General features: G+C 36.2%; 1 protein-coding gene across 1 annotated transcript; it reads left to right on the top strand.

The window, feature by feature from the left end:
- Positions 1-25,198, top strand: MPC2 (mitochondrial pyruvate carrier 2). Its single transcript, XM_027611585.2, has 5 exons — positions 1-347; positions 12,037-12,077; positions 20,020-20,104; positions 20,610-20,721; positions 24,950-25,198. Exons 1-5 carry the CDS (start codon positions 239-241, stop codon positions 24,984-24,986), a joined length of 384 nt encoding a protein of 127 aa, XP_027467386.2. The 5' UTR covers positions 1-238; the 3' UTR covers positions 24,987-25,198.
- Positions 25,199-25,447: the final 249 nt, after the last annotated feature.

Here is a 25,447-nt window from a genome sequence, read left to right on the forward strand (position 1 = left end):
AAGGAGGCGGGCCCGGGGCGGGCCGTCGCGGAGCCTCCGCCCCCTCAATCTTTTCTGGGCCCCGGGTACACTGTGGTTCGTAGGGGGGCCGCCTGAGCCGCGGGAAGGGCACCCTAGGGGAGAGGAGGACGCGAGGCACTGTGGCAGGAGAAAGTGACGAGTGCCCTTCGTTGTCATCCAGGGAGGAGCACGCGGCCACTCTCCCACTCGACCGCCCACGACCAACTCGTCCGCAGAGATGTCAGCCGCTGGCGCCCGGGGCCTTCGAGCCACCTACCACCGGGTCCTCGATAAAGTGGAGCTCCTGCTGCCGGAGAAATTGAGGCCGTTGTACAACCACCCGGCAGGTAATAGGCCCAGAATAGCTCTCACCGAGACCTTCCCTCCCTCTCCCTCGAAAATAGACCTTTAGAGGCCACGGACAGCTCTGCCGCCGGAGGCATCACCCACAGCCCCAACCCCTTCCCTTCAAGTGAATCCGTCTCACTTTCCCAGCCCACCTGCTTTTCACTTTACCTCGTTCAACATCTCTCATAAACCTGTGATTCTCGAGTGAGCTACCTTCGCGACCTTTGTTGCACCCCATCCCTTAGGCACGACCCAAACCCGGACCGGTCCTCTGGGTTTGATCCTTCTCCCTTTCCGCGGCCCCAGATCCGTCTGGACCCCCCACGAAATTCTCATTCTTTTCTCTTTCCCTCCGCGAGTAGCGATATATTGACCCACGCGGAGCAGAGCCGTCCTGTCGCAGCGCAATGTTTGGAGTAAAGGTCACACTTCTTAAGCTCCAGCTGGCAGAGGCCTGCAGATGCGTTACCCCGGTTCCAGAGTCACTGTCATACCTCGTCCCATAGGTCCAGTTTGTTTAAGGCTGTCCTTACTTACGAAATTACTGAGCTAACTTTCCCTAGACTTTTTCATGGGGACAGACCCGGATTTAATTCTGCTCTGCCTTTTACTATATAGGTGTGACCTTGGGCGAAATCCTAGATATTTTAGTTTCTGTAGAATCTGCTTATTGTGAAAGTTAAAGATAACATATGTGTTTGATTCTTCGTAAATGCCTAGCAGATGTTAGCTCTCATTTGTCCTGTTGGAAAACCGTGTTCTTGTGGTTGAAAAAAAAATAGTTCTATAAGAAACTGGAAGATCCCAATTTTTCCAACTCTTTAAGATCTAGTTTTGTTGCCTCTTCTATAAAATAGACTGTAATAATACTTGGCTGGGAACTAAAACCGGAGGTATTGAGGTCTCCTTCGAGCCTAAGATTTAGCAAATGAGAAAATGTGTTACAAAGTGAAGTATTGAAGTGCAACCCCAAAATAACCCTTTTTTCCTACACAGTTAAATCTCTCTCTGCAGTTGGCATCATTAGGAAAGTTGTCTTTTCTCCACATATTTGATTAGGAAGCAGCTCTCTGGAGTCTGAGATGGTTGCGGACTCTGATTTCCAGTTTGATGATGGAATGAATAGAATTAATATTATACTAAAGTACAATATTTATACTTTACCCATTATAAAATCAGTACCCATTATAAAATTTTAAGGAGAGTTTAAGGAGAATTTTTTAAGAAGCTTATTTAGTTTATTTGCCTTTTAGTTTTTTTAACACTCAGTTTTTTGGAATTGTGCTGTATTTTGTGACAAAGATTTTCAGGAGGGAGGGTTGAGCAATACTTCTGTAGTAATCTGGGTTTTAGAGTCAACTGAATTCTATGGAGTCAACTTTGACCTTCTTAAGCTTTGTATTTGGGCTATAGGATAAGGGCAGGGTAAAGGAGGAGCAATTTTAAATTACTTTAATACAGAAGCAAAGGGTAGTTTTATAGTAATCTTTTCAGGGGCCTGGGCTTTAACCACTTATAATTATTGCTTTAGTCATCTTTCAGAATCAAGAGGAATTACCTTTCATTTGTAGACTGTGTATTTCATCTGGATATTCTTGGATTAGTTCAGTTATTATAACCCCATTTTCAGTGTAGGGGAAGGAGAATAGGCTCTGAAGCCAGAGAGAGGTAGGATTAAATCTTGGCTGTGTGACCTTGACCTTAAAGCCCCCAAGCCTTATTTTTCTGATCTATAAAATGGGGTAATAATTATCATCATTTAAGGATTGTTGTGAAAATTAAATGATATAATGGCTTTAAAACATTTAGCAAAGTGTTTTGCACTTAGACTCTCAAAAAACGTTAGTTCCCTCCCATCTAAGCTTTTAATCAATATACATAGTAAGAATATCTATCATTGCAAAAGTATTTGTGATTAAAAAATTGTAGGCACACCAACGGAGAAATGGAGAAGCATGAAAAACATAACTCGATTCATTGGTATTGAATAAAATCTGAGGAAACACTGATTATTGCTCCAAGAGTCATCAGAGTGACTATGCAAGGTTTTGTGTACTATTTTGCATAATAGTATGTTATTGAATACTCATTTAAACTTTAGACTATGTTCACATACTGGAGGCTTTTACAATCATATGCAAGGCTATGATATTAACAGTTGGGTATCATACATTTTGAATTCTAAATATCTGAGATTTAATTTTATCACTGGCAGAATGTCTAGTCAAGAAACAAGAATGTGTCTTTATATAGGTATATACTAGAGTTACGGTACTATTATATATTTTTATATCATAATGATATAATTAGATCTGCGGCCTTCATCATTCACGTGTGTGTTGTCCCTAGCACATTTTGATCTAACTCTATAGAGTAAGAATAGAGTTCTAACCAAATGTGTGTCCTAGCAAATTCAATCCTCATAAGATATGTCGCTCTCCACCCTCACCTCCTGACTGTAAAAGTATGTGACTCTACACTACCTACTCCAGGTATTTGTCAGAAAAATAACCTTGAAGTCATGTTGACCGGTGTTTACTTAAAAGCTTAGGGGAAAAAGACATTAGTGAAGGAGTGTCATTCTTTTGTATTTATGAGTCCCAAAATGGGGTGAATTGTCCCAAAGTATGCACAAAATGAAACATTGGAATGTAGGAAGAAAACAATACAGCTTCTATTAATGCTTACTATTATTTTATCTTTTTAAATTTTCTATTCTGTATATTTCTTATAAAAATAAATTAGTATAATTATACACAGGTTATGTAGAACACAGTTGAGTTCTGTGGAGTCAACATATATACATATATACATGTATATAACATATATAGTTTATAAATACATACAATATAAATTTAGGGGATGTATGCTCAAAAAACGGTTTTTTTAATGATAGTGTCCAGTGTTCAAAAGTAGTTAGGAGACCACAGCTCTAAAGAATCCAAAAACTATCCTAGAGGGTGGTCTGAAGGTTTAAACTTCCTGTTATACAATAAGTAAGTTTTGGGGATATAATGTACAACATGGTGACTGTAGTTAACAATACTGTGTTATATATCTGAAAGCTGCTAAGAGAGTAGATCTTGAAAGTTCTTATGACAAGAAAAATGAGCTAAGTGAGGCAATGGATGTTAACTGAACTTATTGTAGTAATAATTTTGCAGTATAAATGTATATCAAATCATTATGTTGTACATCTTAAACTAATACAATGTTATATGCCTATTATATCTCAATAAAACTGGGGGAAATAAAATAAAAACAAATAATAAAAATACATAAAAACTATCCTCCAACTAAGTCAGCCCAGAAAACAGGTTTCTGAACCATATCATTTTATATACCTCACCGTAGCTTTGCTTTTCTTGAGTTACATTTTGGCTTAAGTGGAAGAAGTTTTGAAAAAATAGTTCTGTGAAATCTGTTGCAGTGCTTAGCGTGCTGTTGCTGAGAATATCATTCTCTGCATTACATGGTATTCTCCCTGTGAAGGCTCACTGGAGAAGTTACTTTAAGATCTCAATAACAGTAATATTTGTATTTCTCCTAGGTAAGAGAATTGTTTATTCCTTTTTATCTTAAATATCTAAAGAATATGTTTTAGGGCGCCTGAGTGGCTCAGTCGTTGGGCGTCTGCCTTCGGCTCAGGTCATGATCCCAGGGTCCTGGGTTCGAGCCCCATATCGGGTTCCCTGATCGGCGGGAGGCCTGCTTCTCCCCCTCCCACTCCCCCTGCTTGTGTTCCTGCTCTCACTGTGTCTCTCTCTGTCAAATAAATAAATAAAATCTTTTTTAAAAAAATATAAATAAATAAATAAATAAATAAAAGAATGTTTTAAAATGAAAACAGGGGCGCCTGAGTGGCTCAGTTGGTTAAGTGTGATTGATTTTGGTTTAGGTTATGATCTCAGGATGGTGAGATGGGCCTGGCATCCAGCTCTGTGCTGAGCACCAAGTCCACTTGAGATTCTCTCCCATCTGCCCCTCCCCCTAACTCTGTCAAATAAATAAAACCTTTAAAAATAAAAAAAAAAACGTACTAAATGAACCCATATTAGCTGTGTTCATAAGGGAATATCTTTATCATAAAAATTCAGAGTTAAATATTAAGGGAAATGGTGTTATACTAGATAGTCTAACACAACTTAGTTCAGAGTATATATTGTTTTATTACATGTAAATAAAGCCAAATGTAGATCAAGTAAATAAACAGTGTAGATGCCCATATAGTTATGAATTAGCATAGTTCTTTAGCATTTCTGTTAGAATAGTTTATTTTCTTGCATCAGAGATTGTTTGAAGAATTTTAATGCCAGTCTAGAATAGATATATAGATATTTAGATATCTGGATTATATTATATGTCCTATCTAATATAGATTATGTTTATATATACTAAATATATAGATATGCATATTTCATTTTTTACAGTAGTAATCTCTGTACCCTTAAAACTAAAGAATGAGAACCGAAATAGAAAGTTGGGATTTCACATACAACTGTGAGATATTGATGAAAAGTAGGATATCTTTAAACCAGTAGCTACCAAGAAAGTTGAATTATTCAATATTTATCGAGGGCCTACTGTATATTAGGCACTGTTCTGGCACTTGGGATATGTTAGTGAATAAAAATCCCTACTCACAGAGATTTTATATTCTCAGAAGAGATCATAAAAGGAATATAGTTCAGCTGTAGTTGTTAGTTTGACACTTAATACAACTTTTGTCCACTAACCTGATTTTAAACTAATTTTAAGAAATTAAGACTATTTATGCTTCACCTAGTTTGATTCAACAGATATACCAAAGGAGAAGCAAGACCTAAGGAAAGCTATAAATAATTTGACATTTCCAAGTCATGCAAGAATATTAATTTTGGTTCTAAGAGGGTATGAAAATGTTTAGTGTATGGTATGATGCAGTAGAAAGCGAGGAGAATCAGAGAGATCTGTGTCCTTGTGCTTGCTCTGTCTGGAAGTTCCTGAGTATAAAACAGATTACTTAACATCTAAGTGCCTTTTCTTTTTCATCTGTTAAAATAAGGGAGCTTGGATTTTCTTTAAGGTCCTTTTCGGCTGTAATAATCTTCAATTTGGTATTCTTATTAGAGCTTTTCTTAGTTTCAGAGCTTTCAAGAAACTCAGAATTCATTGGGGAAAACTATGTAATTATTGTTAAGTTAGGATTTGGGGATCTTAGTTTTTAATCCTTGCTCTGCTGTGTATTTTATACAAGTAATTCCACGATTCTGGGCCTCAGTTACCTGACTTATAAGATGAGTGCCTGATTTAGATAGTTTCAACTCTCTTCCTACATCTAAAAGTCATTGATTCTTTGTAACTGAATAAATAATATAAATTTAAAATGTATCAACCCAAAATACCTATTAGCTATTTTAGCTAGTTGTTTTACCTGTTATTTTACTTTGGCATTTGTACCAAAGCCTGTTTTTAATCGACATTTTAAGAATCATTATATACCCTTGATGTTCTGGGTGCTATCTGAGTGATGGCTGTTTCCAAGGCCTTTCAAAAGATATAAAGATTACATGATCCTAAAATGGTAGCGCAGTCACATTCTTAGTGTGAAATCAGAACTAGTTTTAGTACAAATAAAAATGAGTAACTTTTGACAGTCCATATCTATGTCAAGGAGTAACATTTACAAATTCTAAGGATTTATAAGTGTGTCAGTCACATGATAGCAAAGAGGGGATTGCTTAGTATACGGAACTTAAAAGACTGTTGAGGAATGTTGAAAAGCAGCAAACCATAGAGAAATGGTCTGAAAGGGACACGAATAGTGAAAAGCATTAAATGAGAAATTTATTTTTCACATTGGCACATAGTGAGTATCTCAACTCAATATTTGTATGTGTGCATGTTTGCATGTGTGTAGTTATTCTATTCCAAGCAGGAAGGCCTTCCTCCGTACCTGAATTCATACATGTCTAAATTTACTTGACTTTTTTCCTTTTTTTTTTAATTTTATTTATTTATGTGACAGAGAGACACAGCGAGAGAAGAAACACAAGCAGGGGGAGTGGGAGAGGGAGAAGCAGGCTTCCCGCTGAGCAGGGAGCCTGATGCAGGGCTCGATCCCAGGACCCTGGGACCATGACCTGAGCTGAAGGCAGACGCTTAACAACTGAGCCACCCAGGCGCCCCGACTTTTTTACTCTTAAGGTAGAAAATGATTAGTAAGATAAAATGGAAAAGTGAACTAAGATAAGTTTTCTTTAAAAATTTTTGTTAGTCCATTGTATGATGACAGGTATTGCTAAGCTGCTGTTTTCCTTTTCTTAACAATGAAGAAAACACTATTTGTTTGCATTTATAGATATCCAACTCTGATTATTTGTGTCACTTGTCAGCATCCTCTGATATCTCAGAAATATTAGAAATTTAGAATGTTTTATAATACATATTTGCTCATAATATTTTTAAATTTAGTGCTTAGCAGTTGTTAAAATAATTGAATAAAGTTTGCTTTATACTTCAAAATTATTCACTAACTAAAATATTCATACCTCTCTTGGTCCAGGTTCTAGCAACCATAATTCCATGTTTGAAGTTTTTTTGTTTGGTTTGGTTGTGAGGGAGAGGAACAGGTAATATTTTAAAACTATCATTTGGCTTGGGGCAGTTGAGTAAATTAGTTACCAAGCAAACACTTACTGAAAAGCTCTACTGTTCATTAACTCTGAAGGATCAAATATTTAAGCTCATAAAGAAACCAGAACCTAGAGGCATTGTTCAGGAAACAATTTTGAGGCTGGCAGAGGAGGAAGCATCAGTTTTGAAATAGGAAGAGAGGGGTTGGCTGAGAAGTTCAAAACCAGAGACCAAAACAATGTGCTGACTTACCCTTGAGTGATGAAAGCCAAGCCTCCTGCAGGGGTTAAGAAGTAAAACTGCATATGACTCAGAGACTTTGTATATGGGGAAGAAAAATAAGCCAGGTGTGCTGTGATAGGAATCTCAGAAGCTCAAGCTAAATAAAATAACTAGAGAGTTTGAAAAGATTGACTTAAAGGATCGGTGCATTATGGCATCAGACTTATGGGAAGAATTTTCAGGAGCCAGATAGGGGAGTGTCATGGTCTAGGAGTAGAGTAACTAATGAGTGAAAATCTAGTACAGCCCTGATATAAAGGGAACTTGATGTCCCTGGAGATGAGTAAATAGCAGATTCTACCCTTGAAGATGAAACAGTGTCAAGGCATATCTGGTCAGACCTAAAATTTGAATATCTTTGATTAACACCCGTCCTGGACATGGTTAATCCAATTCAGTTCTGTTCACAAATGTTATTTGTTAAGGAAAACTAAGAAATAGGCCTTGTCTTCACCTTGTCTAATTAAAGTGACAGACGCATAAATACATCATTTTAATTGTTAAGCACAGAAAACAGTAGAGAATATAGGGACTGCTTTGGGGGTTCAGAGAAGGAACATTTAACGTAACCTGGAGATGTTAAAGAAGGCTTCCCTGAGAAGATGAAATCTAAGATAAGTTTTCAAAGGATATTAGGAGTTAGCTAGATGAAGGCAAGGCAGAATATTGGGATATTCTAAGCATAAACTAAGGTTTAGAGTCATTAAATAGCATGAAACTAGTTGCATGGTTGCCTAGCTGGTCAGTCCACCTAGTCCAGGGTTTTTTACCCTTGTTCTGTTGACATTTGGGGGGCTAGGTGATGATTTGTTGCGGGGGGCTGTCCTGTGCATATAGTAGGACTGTTGACAGCCTGCCTGGCCTCTACCTAGCAGGCATCACTAATGGCAGCAGCCACCACGACAGTTGTGAAAACTAAAAATGTTTCTAGACATTGCTGAATGTCCCTGTGGGGGGCAAAATCGCCCCTGGTTGAGAACCAGTGACCTGGGCTAAAATTTAATTAAGTTAGGATTAGAATTTTATATTCTGAAACTCAGTGCATTCATGTTTTCTTTTCTTTTTCTTTAGTTCAGTAAACATTTCTTTTGAAATTCCAACCTAGTCCTAACCAAAGAAAGAAAATTGTTTCCATATCTTGTTCAAGATCTAGAGGAGTGGATCATTATAGGGCTAGAATTCTGGGTGTAATGGTAGCTGTGATCAGAACAGTACAGAGCTTAGGGAACTGGATAAAAGATAAGTACAGTAACCCAGAAATTGAATATATAGAGATTTTCACTCAATTATAAGAACGTCAAAATTTAGAACTCCTCAATAGCTTTAATTCTCCCAGCAGCCATTTTCAGCACTGTGTCCAGGTTTGCACTACAACTTAAAATACTGGAAAACTTGAAAGTACATAGGAAAACATGAAAATGACTAGCTTTCACATGTATGTGAGAAAATGAAGTTTAGCATTATAATTGTTTTGGCCCACAGGGAAAGAGAGACTGTGCCATGATCTTCTAGAGTTTGAAGAATTATAAGTCTAAAGATCGAATCCAGGTCCTTTTTTTTTTTTTTTAAAGATTTATTTATTTATTTGAGAGAGAGAGAGAGTACATGAGAGGGGGGAAGGTCAGAGGGAGAAGCAGGCTCCTCACTAAGCAGGGAGCCCGATAGGGGACTCGATCCCGGGACTCCAGGATCATGACCTGAGCCGAAGGCAGTCGCTTAACCAACTGAGCCACCCAGGCACCCCTCCAGGTCCTTTGAAGATTGAGAAAATAAGACTTAGATTGTAGAACAACTTTAGGATTAGGTTTAAATGTTCTAGAAAATCAGCAAACTTACTTAAAAACTCTTTAAAGTATAAGCCACACTTTTCAATATTTTAAGTGTCAGACTGATAAAAACAGCTTCTGATTTTAAAGAATTTTTCAATTGTTTGCATATATACACACACAAATTTATATAGTTGTATACGTATTTAATATGTCAAAGATGAGTCTAAACTCCAGTTCATATAAACTGCTTCCAACTGTGTTGGCTAACTCTTCTTTTTATTCAACATCTATTAGGTAGGGCTACAAGTGTGAATATATTTAGCCACTAGCTTCTTATACTACCAACTATAGTATTTAAAGTACACTATGATAGATTTTTAAATCTCTATTAAAATCACATTGAATTAATGAATTTAGTAGCTGTAAGAACAATGTGAATTAGTTTGAGAGGGATAAAAAAATATCAACGACTATGTTAAATTGTGGAAGATAGTCCAAAGTGTGTAATATTGCCATCACTTAATAATGCTAAAGGCAAGCAATAGTTTATCGTATTTGTGTGACACTTTTGTAGGACTACTTGATAAGCAAAAGTTATAGAGAAAGCAAATGCTATTTTTACATTTTTCAAATTTCTCTCCTTAGTGTTACTAACCAGCTTCTTTTTTAAGATTTTATTTTTTTTAAGTAATCTACACCCAACATGGGGCTTGAACTTACAACTCTGAGATCAAGAGTCGCATATTCTACCGACTGAGCCAACCAGGCACCCCAAACCAACTACTTTTGATAGTAATTCAGCCAAAATGCAACCCAAAAAAAGGAGTGTTATCATTGAGCTCATTTTTACTTTGAGATGATGGTATTACCTGCATATGAAACTAGTGCTACTTTGAGAAAAGCACATTAGAATTAAGTTTTCCTAAAATGTTAGCTTCCAGGTGTGACTTTACTTATATAGCATTCTTGTGCTTAGTTAATAAAAGCCAGCACCGTATTTTATTTCCCAGCATATCCCCAGTGCTAGGTACAGCTAGGTAAAGCATGCAATAATTATTATGGATGAATGAATGAATGGTCTTATCTGCACCAAGTTAAACCCAGAACTACAACTAGGTTTTAACTTAAATCGTTACCTTTTCAGCTTCACTATCTTTCTTTTGTTTTGTTTCTAAATAATAAGTTTAAGTTAGTTTTATCTTTTAAATGTAATTTATGCATATGTGAACAAAAATACTCTATCATTAATGACAGTGAACACTTGTTCTAGGGGAAAAATGGATAAATGCATCTTTACCTGCTGGTGCTATTAAGAAATGTTAGAGTAGATGAAGAGAAGTAAATGTGTTATGCTTAGATAATGATGCCATTTTAGATGTGATTTTGGTGATCCATAAAAGCAAATGATTTCTTCCTACAAAGCAAAGTAGAACACTAAGGCAGCAATAATAGTCATGAATATAATAGGATTTTAAAACTTTTGAATTTGCTAGTAAATCACTGTTTTCTTATATCAAGTTGTTTGTGTGTTAAGAAATAAATGTACCTGTTGATCCAGTGTGTGAGAGCATATTCACCATATTAAGTGCTTTGATATATATTGGATTTAGCATGCTTAGTTATATTTTAAATTATCATGGACCAAAGTCTGTTTCTTTCCTGTCCCTGTAGCCTCTTAAAGGTTAAATGAGATATATAATTTGGAAGAGTTAAAAGTGGGCAGTTATGTAGTTAAAGAGCTAGAAGGCTTAGGTTCCAGTCACTGTTCTGCTGCTTACTGGCTGCCCACCTGGACTAGGTCATGAATCTGCTCAGAGCCTCATGGTAAAATGAAAGATTAGGTTAGATGAACTCCGAGTTTCCTTCCAGCTCTGAAACATCGTATGTCTCAAATTCTGCATTATTTAAGAAACCAGAATTGTTTTCAATGCTACCAACATTTATTTAACATTTTGCAAAAGGCCAGTGGATACCAGGATAGCTAAAATAACAACCCTGCTGTTACAGAGCCTAGAGATCTAAGTCTTTCCCCTTTCTCATGTGAACCTTAAAATTAGGTTCATTAATTTTTTACTAGCGAGGCGCCTGGGTGGCTTAGTCGGTTAAGCATCTGACTTTGGCTCAGGTCATGATCTCAGGTTCCTGGGATCAAGTCCCTAGTCGGGCTCCCTACTCAGCAGGGAGCCTGCTTCTCCTTCTCCCTCTGCCCCCCCCACCCCCCGCTGCTCATGCTCTGTCTCTCTCTCTCAAATAAATAAATAAAATCTTTAAAAAAAATTTTTTACTAGAATATATAGACTTTTTATAAGAGTTTTTACTATCATACATATGGCAACATGTCATTTATAATAATAAATATTAATAGAATTAGTGAATGTTTAATAGTTACTGAGGTTCATATCACAAATCTCTAATTTCTAATTTCTCCAACTTGGAGATTATCCTTGAGTGAACTAACTAACATTAAATTTCATGTTCAAGGCAAAGCTTTGGGAATGGTTTCCAAACTATCTCCCTTGTACTTTTGATAATTTTTAATAAGTCACAAAATTACAAATAACTAACAAGGAAGTCAAAACAACTTGTATGTAAGGCTGATACTGTGGTGACTCTAAATGTTAACAAATACACAGAATACAGAAAGGATAGTACAAATGATTAGAAATAGATTGCTAAATTTTGGGGATTTTGAAATGTGGTGATGGCTGTTAAAAGACATGTATAACCATAAGAGACTCTTAAAGATAGAGAACAAACTGAGGGCTGAGGGAGGGAGGTGGTGGGGGATGGGTTAGATGGGTGATGGGTATTAAGGAGGGTATTTGTGATGATGAGCCCTGGGTGTTATATGTAAGGGATGAGTCACTGAATTCTACTCCTGAAACCAATATTGCAATGTATGTTAACTAACGAGAATTTTTTTTTAACTAACTAGAATTTAAATTAAAAAATTGAAAAGAAAAAAAAAGACATGTAAAATAGTTGGTTTGTTTCTAAATTTTTCTCTCTTTTTTTTTTTCAGGTCCCAAAACAGTTTTTTTCTGGGCTCCAATTATGAAATGGGTAAGTCTTGAGTTTTTGCAGAAGCTACTGAAAAAAATATTCTTTAAAAGGAACTTTTTTTTAAATATTTTATTTATTTATTTGAGAAAGGCAGATAGTGACAGAGATAGCGAGAGAGAACACAAGTGGGGAGGAAAGGGAGAAGCAGGCTTTCCAGCTGAGCAGAGAGCCCTGTGTGCGGGACTCGATCCCAGGACTCTGAGATCATGACCTGAGCTGAAGGCAGATGTTTAACCGACTGAGCCACCCAGGCGCCCTAAAAAGAACTTATTAATTTGAAGTCATTTTTATGAAGGATGTACTTTTAAATATTCATGGTTTGTCTAGAGATGATTTCATTCAGATAATCTCAGATGTGTCATTTTTACTGCATAAAGTACACTACCTACTTGAGTTGTTCTGAACTCCTTAGATAAAAGGCCTTTTAGGAACATAATTGGTATCAAAAAGCTTGTATTTGGGATGCCTGGGTGGCTTAGTCCGTTAAGCATCTGCCTTCAGCTCAGGTCATGATCTCAGTCCTGGGATCAAGCCCTATGTCAGTGGGGAGTCGGCTTCTCCCTCTCCCTCTACCCCTCCCCCCACCCCCACCCCAGCTCGTGCTCTCTGTCTGTCTCAAATAAATCAACAAAATCTTTAAAAAAAAAAAAAAAGCCTGTAATCGTGGGCCCTTGGAACTGAAACTTCATTCTAAGATTTTATGACTAAGTCAAACATTAAACTAATTAGAACCCCCCCAGATTAACTTTTATTATTTGTTTAGTATGTGAACTGATGATACCAACATCAAAATACAGGCAGGGAAAGTTAGTCTCAAAAAACAGAAAAAATTATCCAAGGGTGTGTATTAACATTTGGTAAACGGTAGAGTCTAGGACTTCTGACTCCCAAGACCAGTGCTTTTTACCTTATGCCAGAGTTTCCATTCCTGAAGTTCTCATTTAGCTGAAAAGAGGTAATTGTGAAAACAATAAAACAGATTATTGATTTTATGTTGAAAGGACCAGTTTGGGCCTATAGCAATGCTTCTCATAGTGCCATCCCTAGATCTGCTGCATTGGCATTGCCCGGGAACTTGTTAGAAATGCAGATTTTTGCTCTCCATCTCAGTTTTACGAAATCTGAAACTGGGGATGGAGCCCGGTAATTTGTGTTCTAATAAGCCCTCCAGGTGATTCTGATGCCTTCTAAAATTTGAAAAGTACTGGTCTGTAGGCTTTTTCATTTTTTTAATTGTAGTAAACTACACATAAAATTTACCATCTTGACCATTTTTTTAGTGTTAAGTACATTTGTTGTGCAACCAATCTCCAGAACTCCTTTTATCCTGCAAAGCTAAAACTCTACCAGTTAGACAACTCCTCATTTCTCTCCTGCAGCCTTTGGCAACCACCATTCTACGTTCTGTCTCTATAAATTTTACTACTATAAGTACCGCAAAGAAGTGGAATCGTACAGGATTTGTCTTTTTGTGTTTGGCTTACTTAGCACAGTGTCCTCTGGATTTATCCATGTTGTAACAAGCGTCAAATTCTTCTTTTTTTTAAAGTATGAATAATATTCCATTGTATAAATACCACATTTTGCATATCCATTCATTTGTTGATGGACACTTGAGTTGCTTCCACCTTTTGGCCATTGTGAATAATGCTGCTGTGAGCAATGGCATACATCTATTCCAGTCCCTGCCTTCTGGTCTTTGGGGTATATACCTAGAGGTGGAAATGTTGGATCAGTATTACTTGGAGCAACGGCCTGTACTATACTGTACTCCACTGCAGCTGCACTATTTTGCATTCCCACTGGCAATTCACAAGGACTCCAATTTCTACACATCGTCCGCCAACACTTGTTACTTTTGTTGTTGTTGTTGTTTTATAATAGCCATCTTAATGGGTGAGAAGTGGTAGCTCATTGTGGTTTTGATTTGCATTTTCTAATGTGATTAATTATGCTGAGAATCTTTTCATGTGCTTATTGACCATTTGTATATCTTTGGAGAAATGTCTATTCAGGCCCTTTGTCCATTTTTTAATCGAGTTGTTTTTTGTTGAGTTGTTGGCTATTTTAATTTTCATAAATGTACTGCTTTAAAGTGTCAGAACAATTTCAGAAACTCAGTTGTAAAATCTAAGGAGTTGAGAATGTTACAATTGGCTATCCCTCAATCTTATGACCTTAGGCAAGTTAAATCTGCCATTTTGTCCCCTTAATTATAAAATGACTAGAGTAGACTAGTGGTTGGGAGCTACATTTTACAGAGAACTAGAGAGCAGTTCTTTTTATTATTATTATTTATATTGTTAAAAATCAAAATTCAACCAAGTAAATTTGAAGATCTAATTGGCTGTATTTAATACATACATCAATGATTCATCAATGGGACAGCATCCCATTTAGCAAGTACAGGGGAGCTCCCAAGGGCTACTGAAAGAGAAAGTTTTTAAAGGCAGGACAAGGAAGTCATAAACTTTTAGAAAAAAAGGATTATTTCCAGGTGAGGTCACTTTCATTTGGAGACAAAAGAAAGGATCTTAGTAGGTGAATTATCTCCTCTTTCTTTGAGGGATGGGGAGAGGGCCCAGGTGACTGATTACCTCATTGGTGCTGACCAGAAAATTCCTAACTGACTGGTTAGGACTACATTTCTGGGGGAGGTTGAAAATGCAGTTACATTAGGTATTAGTGACTTGGCCTAAGTGATGCCACTTTGGGCCTATGGTTTTCTTTTTAACAATATATTGAGAAAACGTCCCATCAGTTTAAAAAAAAAAAAAGTTTCAGCATATCATGTTTAATGGTTCTGCTCCCTCTAAACATTCAAAAGTAGTTTAGTTTGGTCTGACAGCACTATGTCAGTTCAGTCATCGATTTTGCACTCTTTCTTACACAGACACAGCATGTTTGTTGTCCCGTTTTGCATCTTTTACAGCCTTTACCACTGTGTGTGTTGGCAAACACCAAAAGAAAGGAAAGATGCAGGATGTTACCAGAAAATGCAGCTGCCATTCTCAGGGCCCAAAGCAAAGCACAAAAAGTAAATAGCTATGTTCAGAACTACTACATAGTTTATTGAAGGTAGGGGACAATAATACTGCTTTTTATCGCCCATGTCTTTAAAGCCCTTTTCAGAATAAGTGCCAATCACTGAAGTCTTAAATATGGTGCCTTAACTTCATGTGCTTCCCTGGCACTTCATTCTGATTTTTTCTTGCCTTGGTAAGTAATTAGTAAGTAGTTTGCACTCAATTTCAATTGCTAAAGACAAGGATTATATACATTTGATTTATGTTTTTGCTGCCCTGTATCTGATGTAAGTGTACACTAAATTCCATCATTCCGTTGTAACCCTACATTCACTCCCAGCATGTGAATTGAAGTTTGGTAATCCACCTCCGTGTATCTATACTCCACTTCCTCATTAAGCAAGTGAAAATCGTTCACTCAAGTACCTGTTTCTGTTTGGTAGGAGGACTCCATGAATAGGGAGACTCTTCACAAGAGGCCCAGGACAAGAATTCTAGGGTCAAGAATTTTAGTATGGACTTTAATAGCAAAGTTTGTCTTGTAAGCGGTTTTACTTATGTTTGTAAACATTATACATTCACGAATTACTTTCTTTAATACAGTGGGATTCAGAATCATAAGGGACATGATTGAAATTATTCTATACTAACTATTAAAGATTCATTCTCATTATTCAACTTCACACATAATTTTGTGTTTACTTTGAATAAATATGTTTATATATTAATTCTCATGGCTAGAATGGAATTTCAGACACTTTTTAAATGGTAATAGAGATTGTAGTAATCTAATTCTGTGAGAAACTGACAAAATATGTAATGAAGAATACCAGCAGAGAAAGGAGAATCTCCATCTCAGTTGCCCATGACATAATTTTTATAAACTGTGCAAATGTTTAACATAAATGGTGATACCTACAGAGCAGAAATAGAACAGTTGAGGTTGGGACAGGTTAAAAAGTCGGTGGGACAGGTTAAAAAAAAAACACTTGAAATTTTTGGTGCCTACCACTAATGGTCCATCTATAAGAAACCCCATTAGTATGATGTATGAATGTCTTTTTCTTTCTTTAATGTTTAAAATGTGTTGTCTGTTAATTAAAATGCAGATCAAAGCAAAAATAAACATTCAAAACTAGTGTGATTTAAAAAACTAATGGAAAGTATATTGTTATTTTTTTCCTCTTCTCTGTATCAGCACTGGAAATTTTATAGTAATTATATGTCTATAAAAGTGTAATTGATTGCTTAACTATTATTTCTAGCACCATTATTAAAAGAGTAAAAATTATTTACTCTATAACAAATTTGGGGGTTCTCTTTGACCTCAGGTTTGCCACAACTTAGAAGTTTACTGATTTTATCAATACTTTGGTGTTTCTTTGATCTGGTCCACCAGTGTTTTGAAACGTTGACAGTATGACATACTCATAAGTGCCTTGTTGGGTATCTGGATCCTTTAAAAACATCTATTTTAAGTTCATGTTGAAATCATGCATAGTCTTCTGATGACAGCATAGCAGTAGAAACTGTGCCTTGTTCTCTGGTGAGGAGACTTCTTTTGTTACATATTTACTTTATGTACATATTATTCCAAACCATTTGATAATAATTCGTCTATGGTACTCTATCCATGACACATAGCAGTTGCTGCCCCAGGCCATATATGTTCTATATTAAGAATTTCAGACTATACTTGTTCAGACATTTAACTGGAGTGGAGTCCTTCTTAGGCACTTTTGTTGAAACCAAATCGTCATTGAGGTCAAAGTGGATAATCCTAAAAAACAATACTTATATACCTTAAATGTTTTATTTTAACTTAATATATATTCCTTTGCCAATCATCTGTAAGGCTAAAGCTTTTATTTGTGTATGGATCCACTTATTTTGAGTTCTACATTTTCTACTTTGGATGAATTATATTCTAGTGCATCCTGTATAATTTTCACTTTAGGGGTACCTGGCTGGCTTAAGTCAGTGGAGCATGCCCTGTGTTGGGCTCCCTGCTCAGTGGGCAACCTGCTTCTCTCTCCCTCTGTTGCGCCCCGCCCCCCCCCTCCGGCTTGTGCTCTCTCTCAAATAAATAAATAAAATCTTTAAAAAAAAAACACACACACAATCCTGGGGTGCCTGTATTGTGCCTGGAGTCAGTTAAGCGTCTGCCTTCAGCTCAGGTCATGATCTCAGGGTCCTGGGATCGAGCCCCATATCAGGCTCCCTGCTCGGCAGGGAGTCCACTTCTCCCTCTCCCTCTGCTGCTCCCCCTGCTTGTGTTCTCTCTGTCTCTGTCAAGTAAATAAATAAAATCTTTAAAAAAAAAAATCACAATCCTGGGCTTCAGACAATTTGAAAAACATTTTTTTGACATTTTTAATAGAGAGCTAACTTGAGTCTACTAGATGACAAATTGTATTAGGTTATTTAATACATTATCTCATATTTGATCTTCACCAGAAAAAATCTGAGAAGGAAATATTATTACCATCTTCCAGATAAGGGTACTGAGGTTCAAAGAGCTAGATGACTGAACATACTGTCGTGGTAAACGGCCCATCGGGTTATGAAAGCTCACATTGTTTAACTCCACAGCCTATTAAGTTAAGTGTTCTTAAACACTTAGATGACCACCTTTAAAACAGTTGCTGTGGATCTAACTAATAGTTTCTTTGTATGTTAGAGAGTATTTTACATAATCTTATTGTTTACTCTAAACATTCTCTGAATAGAATCTATATAGTTCTTTTATTTGAATAAAGTTCATAATAAAGATGAAAAGGAACACAGACCATCTGCCTCCTATCCTGAGGCTACTAATGCCGGAAAAGGTAGAAAACTAATATTCCTTTTTCTCTGTTGCTCTACAGACATAAGCTACTATTTGTTCTTGTTAATATTATCCAGACACTGTGCTCTTATCTCATTTAATCATACATCAGTTTTGCAGGGATAGCTATTAATATTCTCATTTTACACATGAGGAATTTAAGGCAAGTGTTATGTAATCTGACCAAAGTCACACAGCTAATAAGTGACAGAGATTAGATTTGGTGAGATTTTCTAAGATAATTTACATAAGGTTAGAGTGATGTAGAAGTAGAAAAGGGTATTTTAGAAACATGAGAAAGGGAGCTCAAGACCTTTGTGGGAGAGAACAATTACTAACATGTCCCAGAAAAATAAAGTGTGTACTGTGAGCATGAACAAAATCATGACCACTGACTTCTTCCCAAAAAAATGTTAGAATGTAGCCCATAGTGTTCATAGATCTATCCAACAAGGTGCAGTGTATAATACATGGACCCAGTAGATTAATAGTAGAAATCAAATCCCTTTCTTCCCCTTCTCAATGGCAGTGTTCTACCCTGCAAAAGTAGAACAAATATCATGTGGAGAAAATGCACATTGGGACCTAAAAGAAGAATGTAGGAAGGATAATCAGGAAGCATTTGGGCGAAAAATCACAGGACTGTGGGTGAAAGTTAACAAGAGGCAAAATAGTGTTAGCCATAATTTACCTCTGGTTATACTCCTCTGCGTAACCATTTACCCCTTTTAAAATCAGAATCATAGCTTTATTGTACTGCTGACTTTATTAATTCAAAACCCTTTGTATTCGGTTTAAATTTGTGTATAAATTCACAAGTATATCTATGTTCTACTTAGGAGCAAAACTCTTTGCTGATTTATATTTTCCATGTGCGAGCATCTTTTAGAAACCCAGTGAGACCTAAAAATAATTTCTTAAAAACATATTCTCTTAATGACATTTAGGATTTGATTTAAAATACTTAAAGGTAAAAGGAGAAAGGGAAGTAGGGAGGTGAAGCAAATGTGGCAAAATTTCAATAATTATTAACTCTGGGTGATGGGTATGTAGGGGTTCTTTGTACTACTCGTGTGTATATTTTAATTTTTCATCAATAAAAATCATTTTATTACATATTCTCATCTCTGCAATAGAGCAGCGTAACTAATACTCTAGTGAAGGAAGACTCATTACTAAACTTTCTGAGTGATGCTAATGGTAGAGATATTAGTAGGATGATTATATAACAGTGTTAAAAACACAGCAGAGAAGAAATGACTATGTTGTATACTTTGACATTAAAGAAAAGTTATGCAACCCGAAAACTAAAATTATAACAGAGCTTTTCTGATACTTCCACCTTTTTTTTTTTTTAAAGATTTATCTATCTATTCCAGAGAGAGAGAACGTGCATGAGAACACAGTGTTGGGGGGGTGGGCAGAGGGAGAAAGAGAAACTCAAGCAGAATCCGCTCTGAGTAAGGAGCCTGACACAGGGCTTGATCCCACTACTGTGAGATCACAACCTGAGCCGAAACCAAGAGTCAGGTGCTTAACTGCACCACCCGGGGACCCACGATACTTCCACTTTTAAAAAAGAATTAACGTTAAAAAAACAAACAAAAAAACCTAATGATGTACTCTATGTTAGCTAATTGAACTGAATAAAAAAAAGTAATATCTCATCATTGTAGGAAAAAAAAGAATTAATGTTGACAAAAACATGAAAGGAGGAATCTATACAAATTACCTTAAGTAGCTCTTAGGCATCCTCCAACCAGTGGTTACCAACATGTATAAAGAATATATAACTTCATATGTGAAAAAAGTACCATTTGTTAGGCTACCTACACACATACACTACTGATTTTCAAGTATATGAGGCTGTTTGATGTGGTTAACAAAACATAAATTCTAAAGCATTCCTGAATTCTTTGTAGTTTTTTGTGATGATATGTATACATTTCCTTACTGCATGGATACTAAAATTGTAGCAACTATTGTGTGGAAATCTCCAAAATAGTTTTATGTTTTATTTAAAACTAAGAATTATTACTGCACACTCATGATACCTTTTCTCTTACTGTGTGTTAACGTGTATTTCCAGGGGTTGGTGTGTGCTGGATTGGCTGACATGGCCAGACCTGCAGAGAAACTCAGCACAGCTCAATCTGCTGTTTTGATGGCCACAGGTAAATTAAATGAATATTTTCTGTGTTTCATTTAGGACATTGAATATTTTTGTTTTGTTTTACATCAGTTTATTTAACAGTTTAATGTTTGAAGCATGTACACACAAACACATACACACACACACACACACACACACAGGAATTAACAGTTTTCTTTCTGAGAAATGTTTATAGATTATAGATAGAAAAGGCAGAAGAGGGTTACTGTGAGTAAGTATCCTCATGGGTTTTGTTTTTTATGTTTTTGCCATGAACCTATTTTTAAAAGTGGAAAAAAATAATCGTTTGCCCTGTAAAGATTCCCTGTTGATGTAAGAATTAAATATTTTGTGTAACACTGAATTATGGCAACTTTATTAAAGACTCAAAGTATAGCATTTCCTTTTCCTTTATCCTACATTATATTGTCATGGTCTTATTTATAATTATTTTACTCTAATATTGAATGTTCAAAAGATATTGCAGTGTACTTATGCTTTTTAAAAAAAACATTTTGTTTCAACAGGGTTTATTTGGTCAAGATACTCACTTGTAATTATCCCAAAAAACTGGAGTCTCTTTGCAGTTAATTTCTTTGTGGGGGCAGCAGGAGCTTCTCAGCTCTTTCGTATTTGGAGGTAAGCCTATCAAAGGTGTAAAAAGAAAAATCTGCCTCAGAAGCCACCCAGATGGCAGTGCCTTTTTTTTTTTTTTAAGATTCATGTATAATGCTAAGATGGGATATGCCTAAAGCAGAAATTTCTAGAAAAGTCTGGGGATTTAAGTTAAAAGTGTTAAACAGTATGTTTGCTACCTAGGTTTTAAATCTGTCTGTGTATTATCAAGACATATAGCCTGTTCATAGAATCTGTTTTAAGACAACATACACAATTTATGAAATACTAAGTAATTTTCTCCATGAACCTTTTATGACTCAGTTTCAATTATATATAATAAAGTGGGACCTAAATGTGTATGGTTATGTAGTGTTGGAAATGATCTTTAGAGGGAGGTTACTGGTTTTGTCAGAAAGTATTCCATGAGCATTTGGAAATTTTTAAAACTTTACAGGCATCCCTAATTTTATTTCACTTCACTTCACTGTGCTCCACAGATTTTGCACATTTTTACACATCGAGGGTTTGTGGCAACCCTGCATCAAGCAAGTCTATCAACACCATTTTTCTAACAGCATTTCCTCTCTTCATGTCTGTGTGTCACCTTTTGGTATTTCTCACCATATTTCAAAATTTGTCATTATTATATTTGTTATGGTGATCTGTGATGAGTGATCTTTGATGTTACTACTGTCATTGTTGGGGGATGGGGAGCACCATAAAACACACCCACATAAGACAATGAGCTTAACTGATAAATGTGTGTGTTCTGACTGTACCACCGACCCGCCATTCCCCCATCTCTCTCCCTTTCCTCAGATCTCCCTAGTCCCTGAGATACAGCAATATTAAAAATAGGCCAATTAATAAGCCTGCAGTGGGCCTCTAAGTGTTCAAGTGAAAGGAAAGAGTCATATATCTCTCACTTTAAAACAAAAGCTAAAAATAATTAAGTTGAGTTAGGAAGACATGTTGAAAGCCGATGAGATAGGCCAAAAGGTAGCCTCTTGTCCTCAACATTTAGCTAAGTTGTGAATGCAAAGGAAAGTTCTTGAAGGAACTTAAAAGTGCTACTCCAGTGAACACATGATTAATAAGAAAGTGAAATGACCTATCACTGATATGGAGAAAGTTTTAGTGATCTGGATAGAAGATCAAACAGCCACAACGTTCCTTTAAGCCTAAGCCCAGTCCAGAGCAAGGCCCTCACTCTCTTCAGGCTCAGAGAGATGATGAAGCTGCACAAAAAAGTCTGAAGCCTGCAGAGATTGGTTCATGTGGTTCAAGGAAGAGCCATCTCCATAACATAAAAGTGCAAAATGAAGCAGCGAGTGCTGATGTAGAAACTATCCATCCAGAAGATCTAGCAAGTTAGTTAATGAAGGTGGCTACAGTAAACAACAGATCTTCAGTGTAGGTGAAACAGCCTTATATTGGAAGAAGATGCCATCCAGGACTTTCATAGTTAGAGAAGTCAATACCTGGCTTTAAGGCTTCAAAGGACAGGCTGACTCTCTTGCTAGGAGCTAATGTGGCACTTTAAGTTGAAACCAGTGCTCATTTACCATTCTGAAAATCCTAAAGACTTTAACAATAATCCTAAATCTATTCTCCTTGTGCTCTATAAATGGAACAAGAAAGCCTGTATGATAGCACATCTGTTTACTGAATAATATGGTTTACTGAATATTTTAAACGCACTGTTGAGACCCACGGCTTGGGGAAAAAAGGTTCCTTTCAAAATATTTCTGCTCATTGACAATGTACCTCATAACCAAGAGCTCTGGTGGAGATGTACACCAAGATTAGTGTTGTTTTCATGCCTGCTAACACAGCATCCATTCTGCAGCCCATGGTTCAAGGAGTTGTTTCAATTTTCAAGTCTTCTTATTTAAGAAATACATTTTGTAAGGCCATAGTTGCCATTGATTGTGATTCCTCTGATGGATCTGGTCAAAGTAAATTGAAAACCTTCTGGAAAGGATTCCCCGTTTTAAATGTCATTAGGAACATTTGTGATTCACAGGAAGAGGTCAAAATATCAACATTAACAGTTCGGAAGGAGTTGATTTCAACCCTCATGGATGACATTGAGGGGTTCAAGACCTCAGTAGAGGAAGTAACTGCAGATGGGGTGGAAAGAGCAAGAGAACTAAGCATGAGAAGTAGAGCCTGAAGTTGGGACTGAATTGCCACAATCTCAGGATCAAACTTAAATGGATGAGGAGTTGATTCTTATGCTGGTGAAGATGCTGTGAAGACTTTTGAAACGATGACAAAAAATTCAGAATATTACATAAACTTAGTTGATAATACAGAGGCAGCGTATGATAATGAGAGGATTGATTCCAATTTTGAAAGAAGTTCTACTGTGGGGTAAAATGCTATCAGAATGCATCGTGTGCTATGGAGAAATCATTTGTAAAAGAAAGAGTCAATTGATGTGGCAAGTTCCTTATTGCCCTGTTTTAAGAAAGTGCCACAGCCACCCCAACCTTCAGCAACCATCACCCTGATCAGTCAACAGCCATCAACATTGAGGCAAGACCCTCCACCAGCAAAAAGATTACGACTCACTGAAAGCGTAGATGATGGTTAGCAATTTTTAGCAGTATTTTTAAATTAAGGTATGTACTTTTCTTCTAGACATAATGCTATTGCACACTCAATAGACTATAGTATAGTGTAAACATAGCGTTTATATGCACTGGGAAACCAAAATGTTCATTTGCTTGCCTTATCGTAATACTTGCTTTTATTGTGGTGGTCTGGAACTGAACCCACAATGTTTCCAAAGTTTGGCTGTACTCAGTAGTTGACATTATTTGTCAGTGACTGGCTAACACTCTGGAGTGAGCTCATCTTAGATGAAGGCTCTAGCTTTATTTGAACCATAGAACCTTTCTAAATTACAAAACAATGTTCTTTGGCTAAAAAAAATAAATGATCTCAATAAAGAAATGGAAAATATTCAGTTTTAATTTACCTTCCTTTCAGAAGGCATTGTATTCTGCAGAGTATAGTATATCCTATTTTATTCATCTTCACTATCCCTAGGTTTATAATTTAATCCTTTCATAATCATCTAGCACAGATGGGATGGATGAATAAATAACTCATTCTATAATATGTCTGATGTATGACCAGCATTTTTAGAGCTCACTTATATCAATATAAACTTTGATTTGTACAGTGATTTTATTCACAAGTATTTTTCTCATCCACCATTTCATTTTAACTTTACATTAACTCAGTAGTAGAGCTAAGAAAATGCTAAGTGAAACATTCAGAACTATTTCTAGAGCAAAAACTCAGTTACAGTTTGACAAAAGGATTTTTGGCACCTATCAGTCACAATAGCAGATTGGGAGATTTAGTTAAAAATATAAATGTTGGACTCTGGAGCATTTAGAAAAACACTGTTGGGTATTTTAAATAGGAACCTTTTGAGAAATCTGGGAGGTATGATAGACTTCATGGAATAAATTACTTTTTGTGCTTATGTTATTGTCCACTCTTGTAATCTGGGAAGAATAGTAAATGAAGCTCAGGGTATTATAGAAGGGAAAGACTCTATGCCTTTGTGGTTAATTCTTCTTTAGATAAGTGAGAATTTAAAAAACAGGGTGTTACACGCAAATAATGAATCATGGAACACTACATCAATAACTAATGATGTAATGTATGGTGATTAACATAATAATAAAAAAATTTAAAAAAAAAACGAAACAGGCCTTAGCTTTACTCTCCTGCTAACCCAGTGTTTACAAACTGCTAATAACCCTGTAACCTGCCTGTATCACAAAAGTATATTTTATTTTTAACGATTAGACAGGATCCCATTCCCAATTTATTTTATTCTTAGGAAAGATGTTCTGCGAGTATAAAATAAAAAGTTCTAGATGACCATGTTTTGCTAAATTTTATATATATGTTCACATGTTTGTTATACTCTTAAATAATTCAAGAATGAAAATAGTCACCAAATTAATACTTTTGTATAAGAAACTGTATGTCAGTTAAGTTGTTAAAACTCTTTGGCAGTTGGAAGCCGGATGCAAATAAAATCCTTAAGTCACTTTCCCTTCTGCCTATTTTACCTACATGCCCCCGAGAAGATTGTAGTTACAATGATGTATAGCCTCTGGACTAGTGAGAAGGAAGACATGGAATATACGTCCCATTCCCTTCTTATTACACATATATCTATTATGATTCATAATTATTTTTCTTTCTGTTTCCTTTATAGATATAACCAAGAACTAAAAGCTAAAGCAAACAAATAAGAGTTCCTGACCACCCGAACAATCTAGATGTGGATATACCCACTGGGACTAATTTGATTTATTATTTGGCTATTGATAAGGTGATAATTAACTGTGCTACTGCTTGGAAGTCATAAAAAAAACTGTAAACTGGGGACTAATACTTGATTCAACAAAAAAATAAAGCAAACTTTTAATAATAGTGTTTCTTTATATGTGACTTAAGAAACTTATCTATGGCTATGAGTAACATTTTTTTTCTACCATTTGCCCATTATAAATCATATTTGCTCCTGCAGACCCATGGCTTCCTTCTGTTCTAGTCTACCAGAGATGGTTGAAAGGTTAAATACTCTGTTGGATGGTGAAGGATGGTGAAGTTACCGGAAGTAAAAGGAAATCGAGCTAAAGAGAGTGAGAAGTGGGTAGTGGAATGGCTAGCCGTTCCTTTACAGCCACAGGGTAACAAAGGATCTCTTAAG

Source organism: Zalophus californianus, chromosome 10, assembly GCF_009762305.2.
Source record: "Zalophus californianus isolate mZalCal1 chromosome 10, mZalCal1.pri.v2, whole genome shotgun sequence".
Taxonomy (NCBI): domain Eukaryota; kingdom Metazoa; phylum Chordata; class Mammalia; order Carnivora; family Otariidae; genus Zalophus; species Zalophus californianus.

What these genes read in the sequence shown, in the direction of transcription:
- MPC2 (XM_027611585.2), top strand. Translation starts at nt 239, where the DNA reads ATGTCAGCCGCTGGCGCCCGGGGCCTTCGAGCCACCTACCACCGGGTC. An exon ending in GGGCTCCAATTATGAAATGG is followed by an intron (nt 12,078 to 20,019) that starts GTAAGTCTTGAG and finishes GTGTATTTCCAG; the next exon opens with GGGTTGGTGTGTGCTGGATT. An exon ending in CAGCTCTTTCGTATTTGGAG is followed by an intron (nt 20,722 to 24,949) that starts GTAAGCCTATCA and finishes TTTCCTTTATAG; the next exon opens with ATATAACCAAGAACTAAAAG.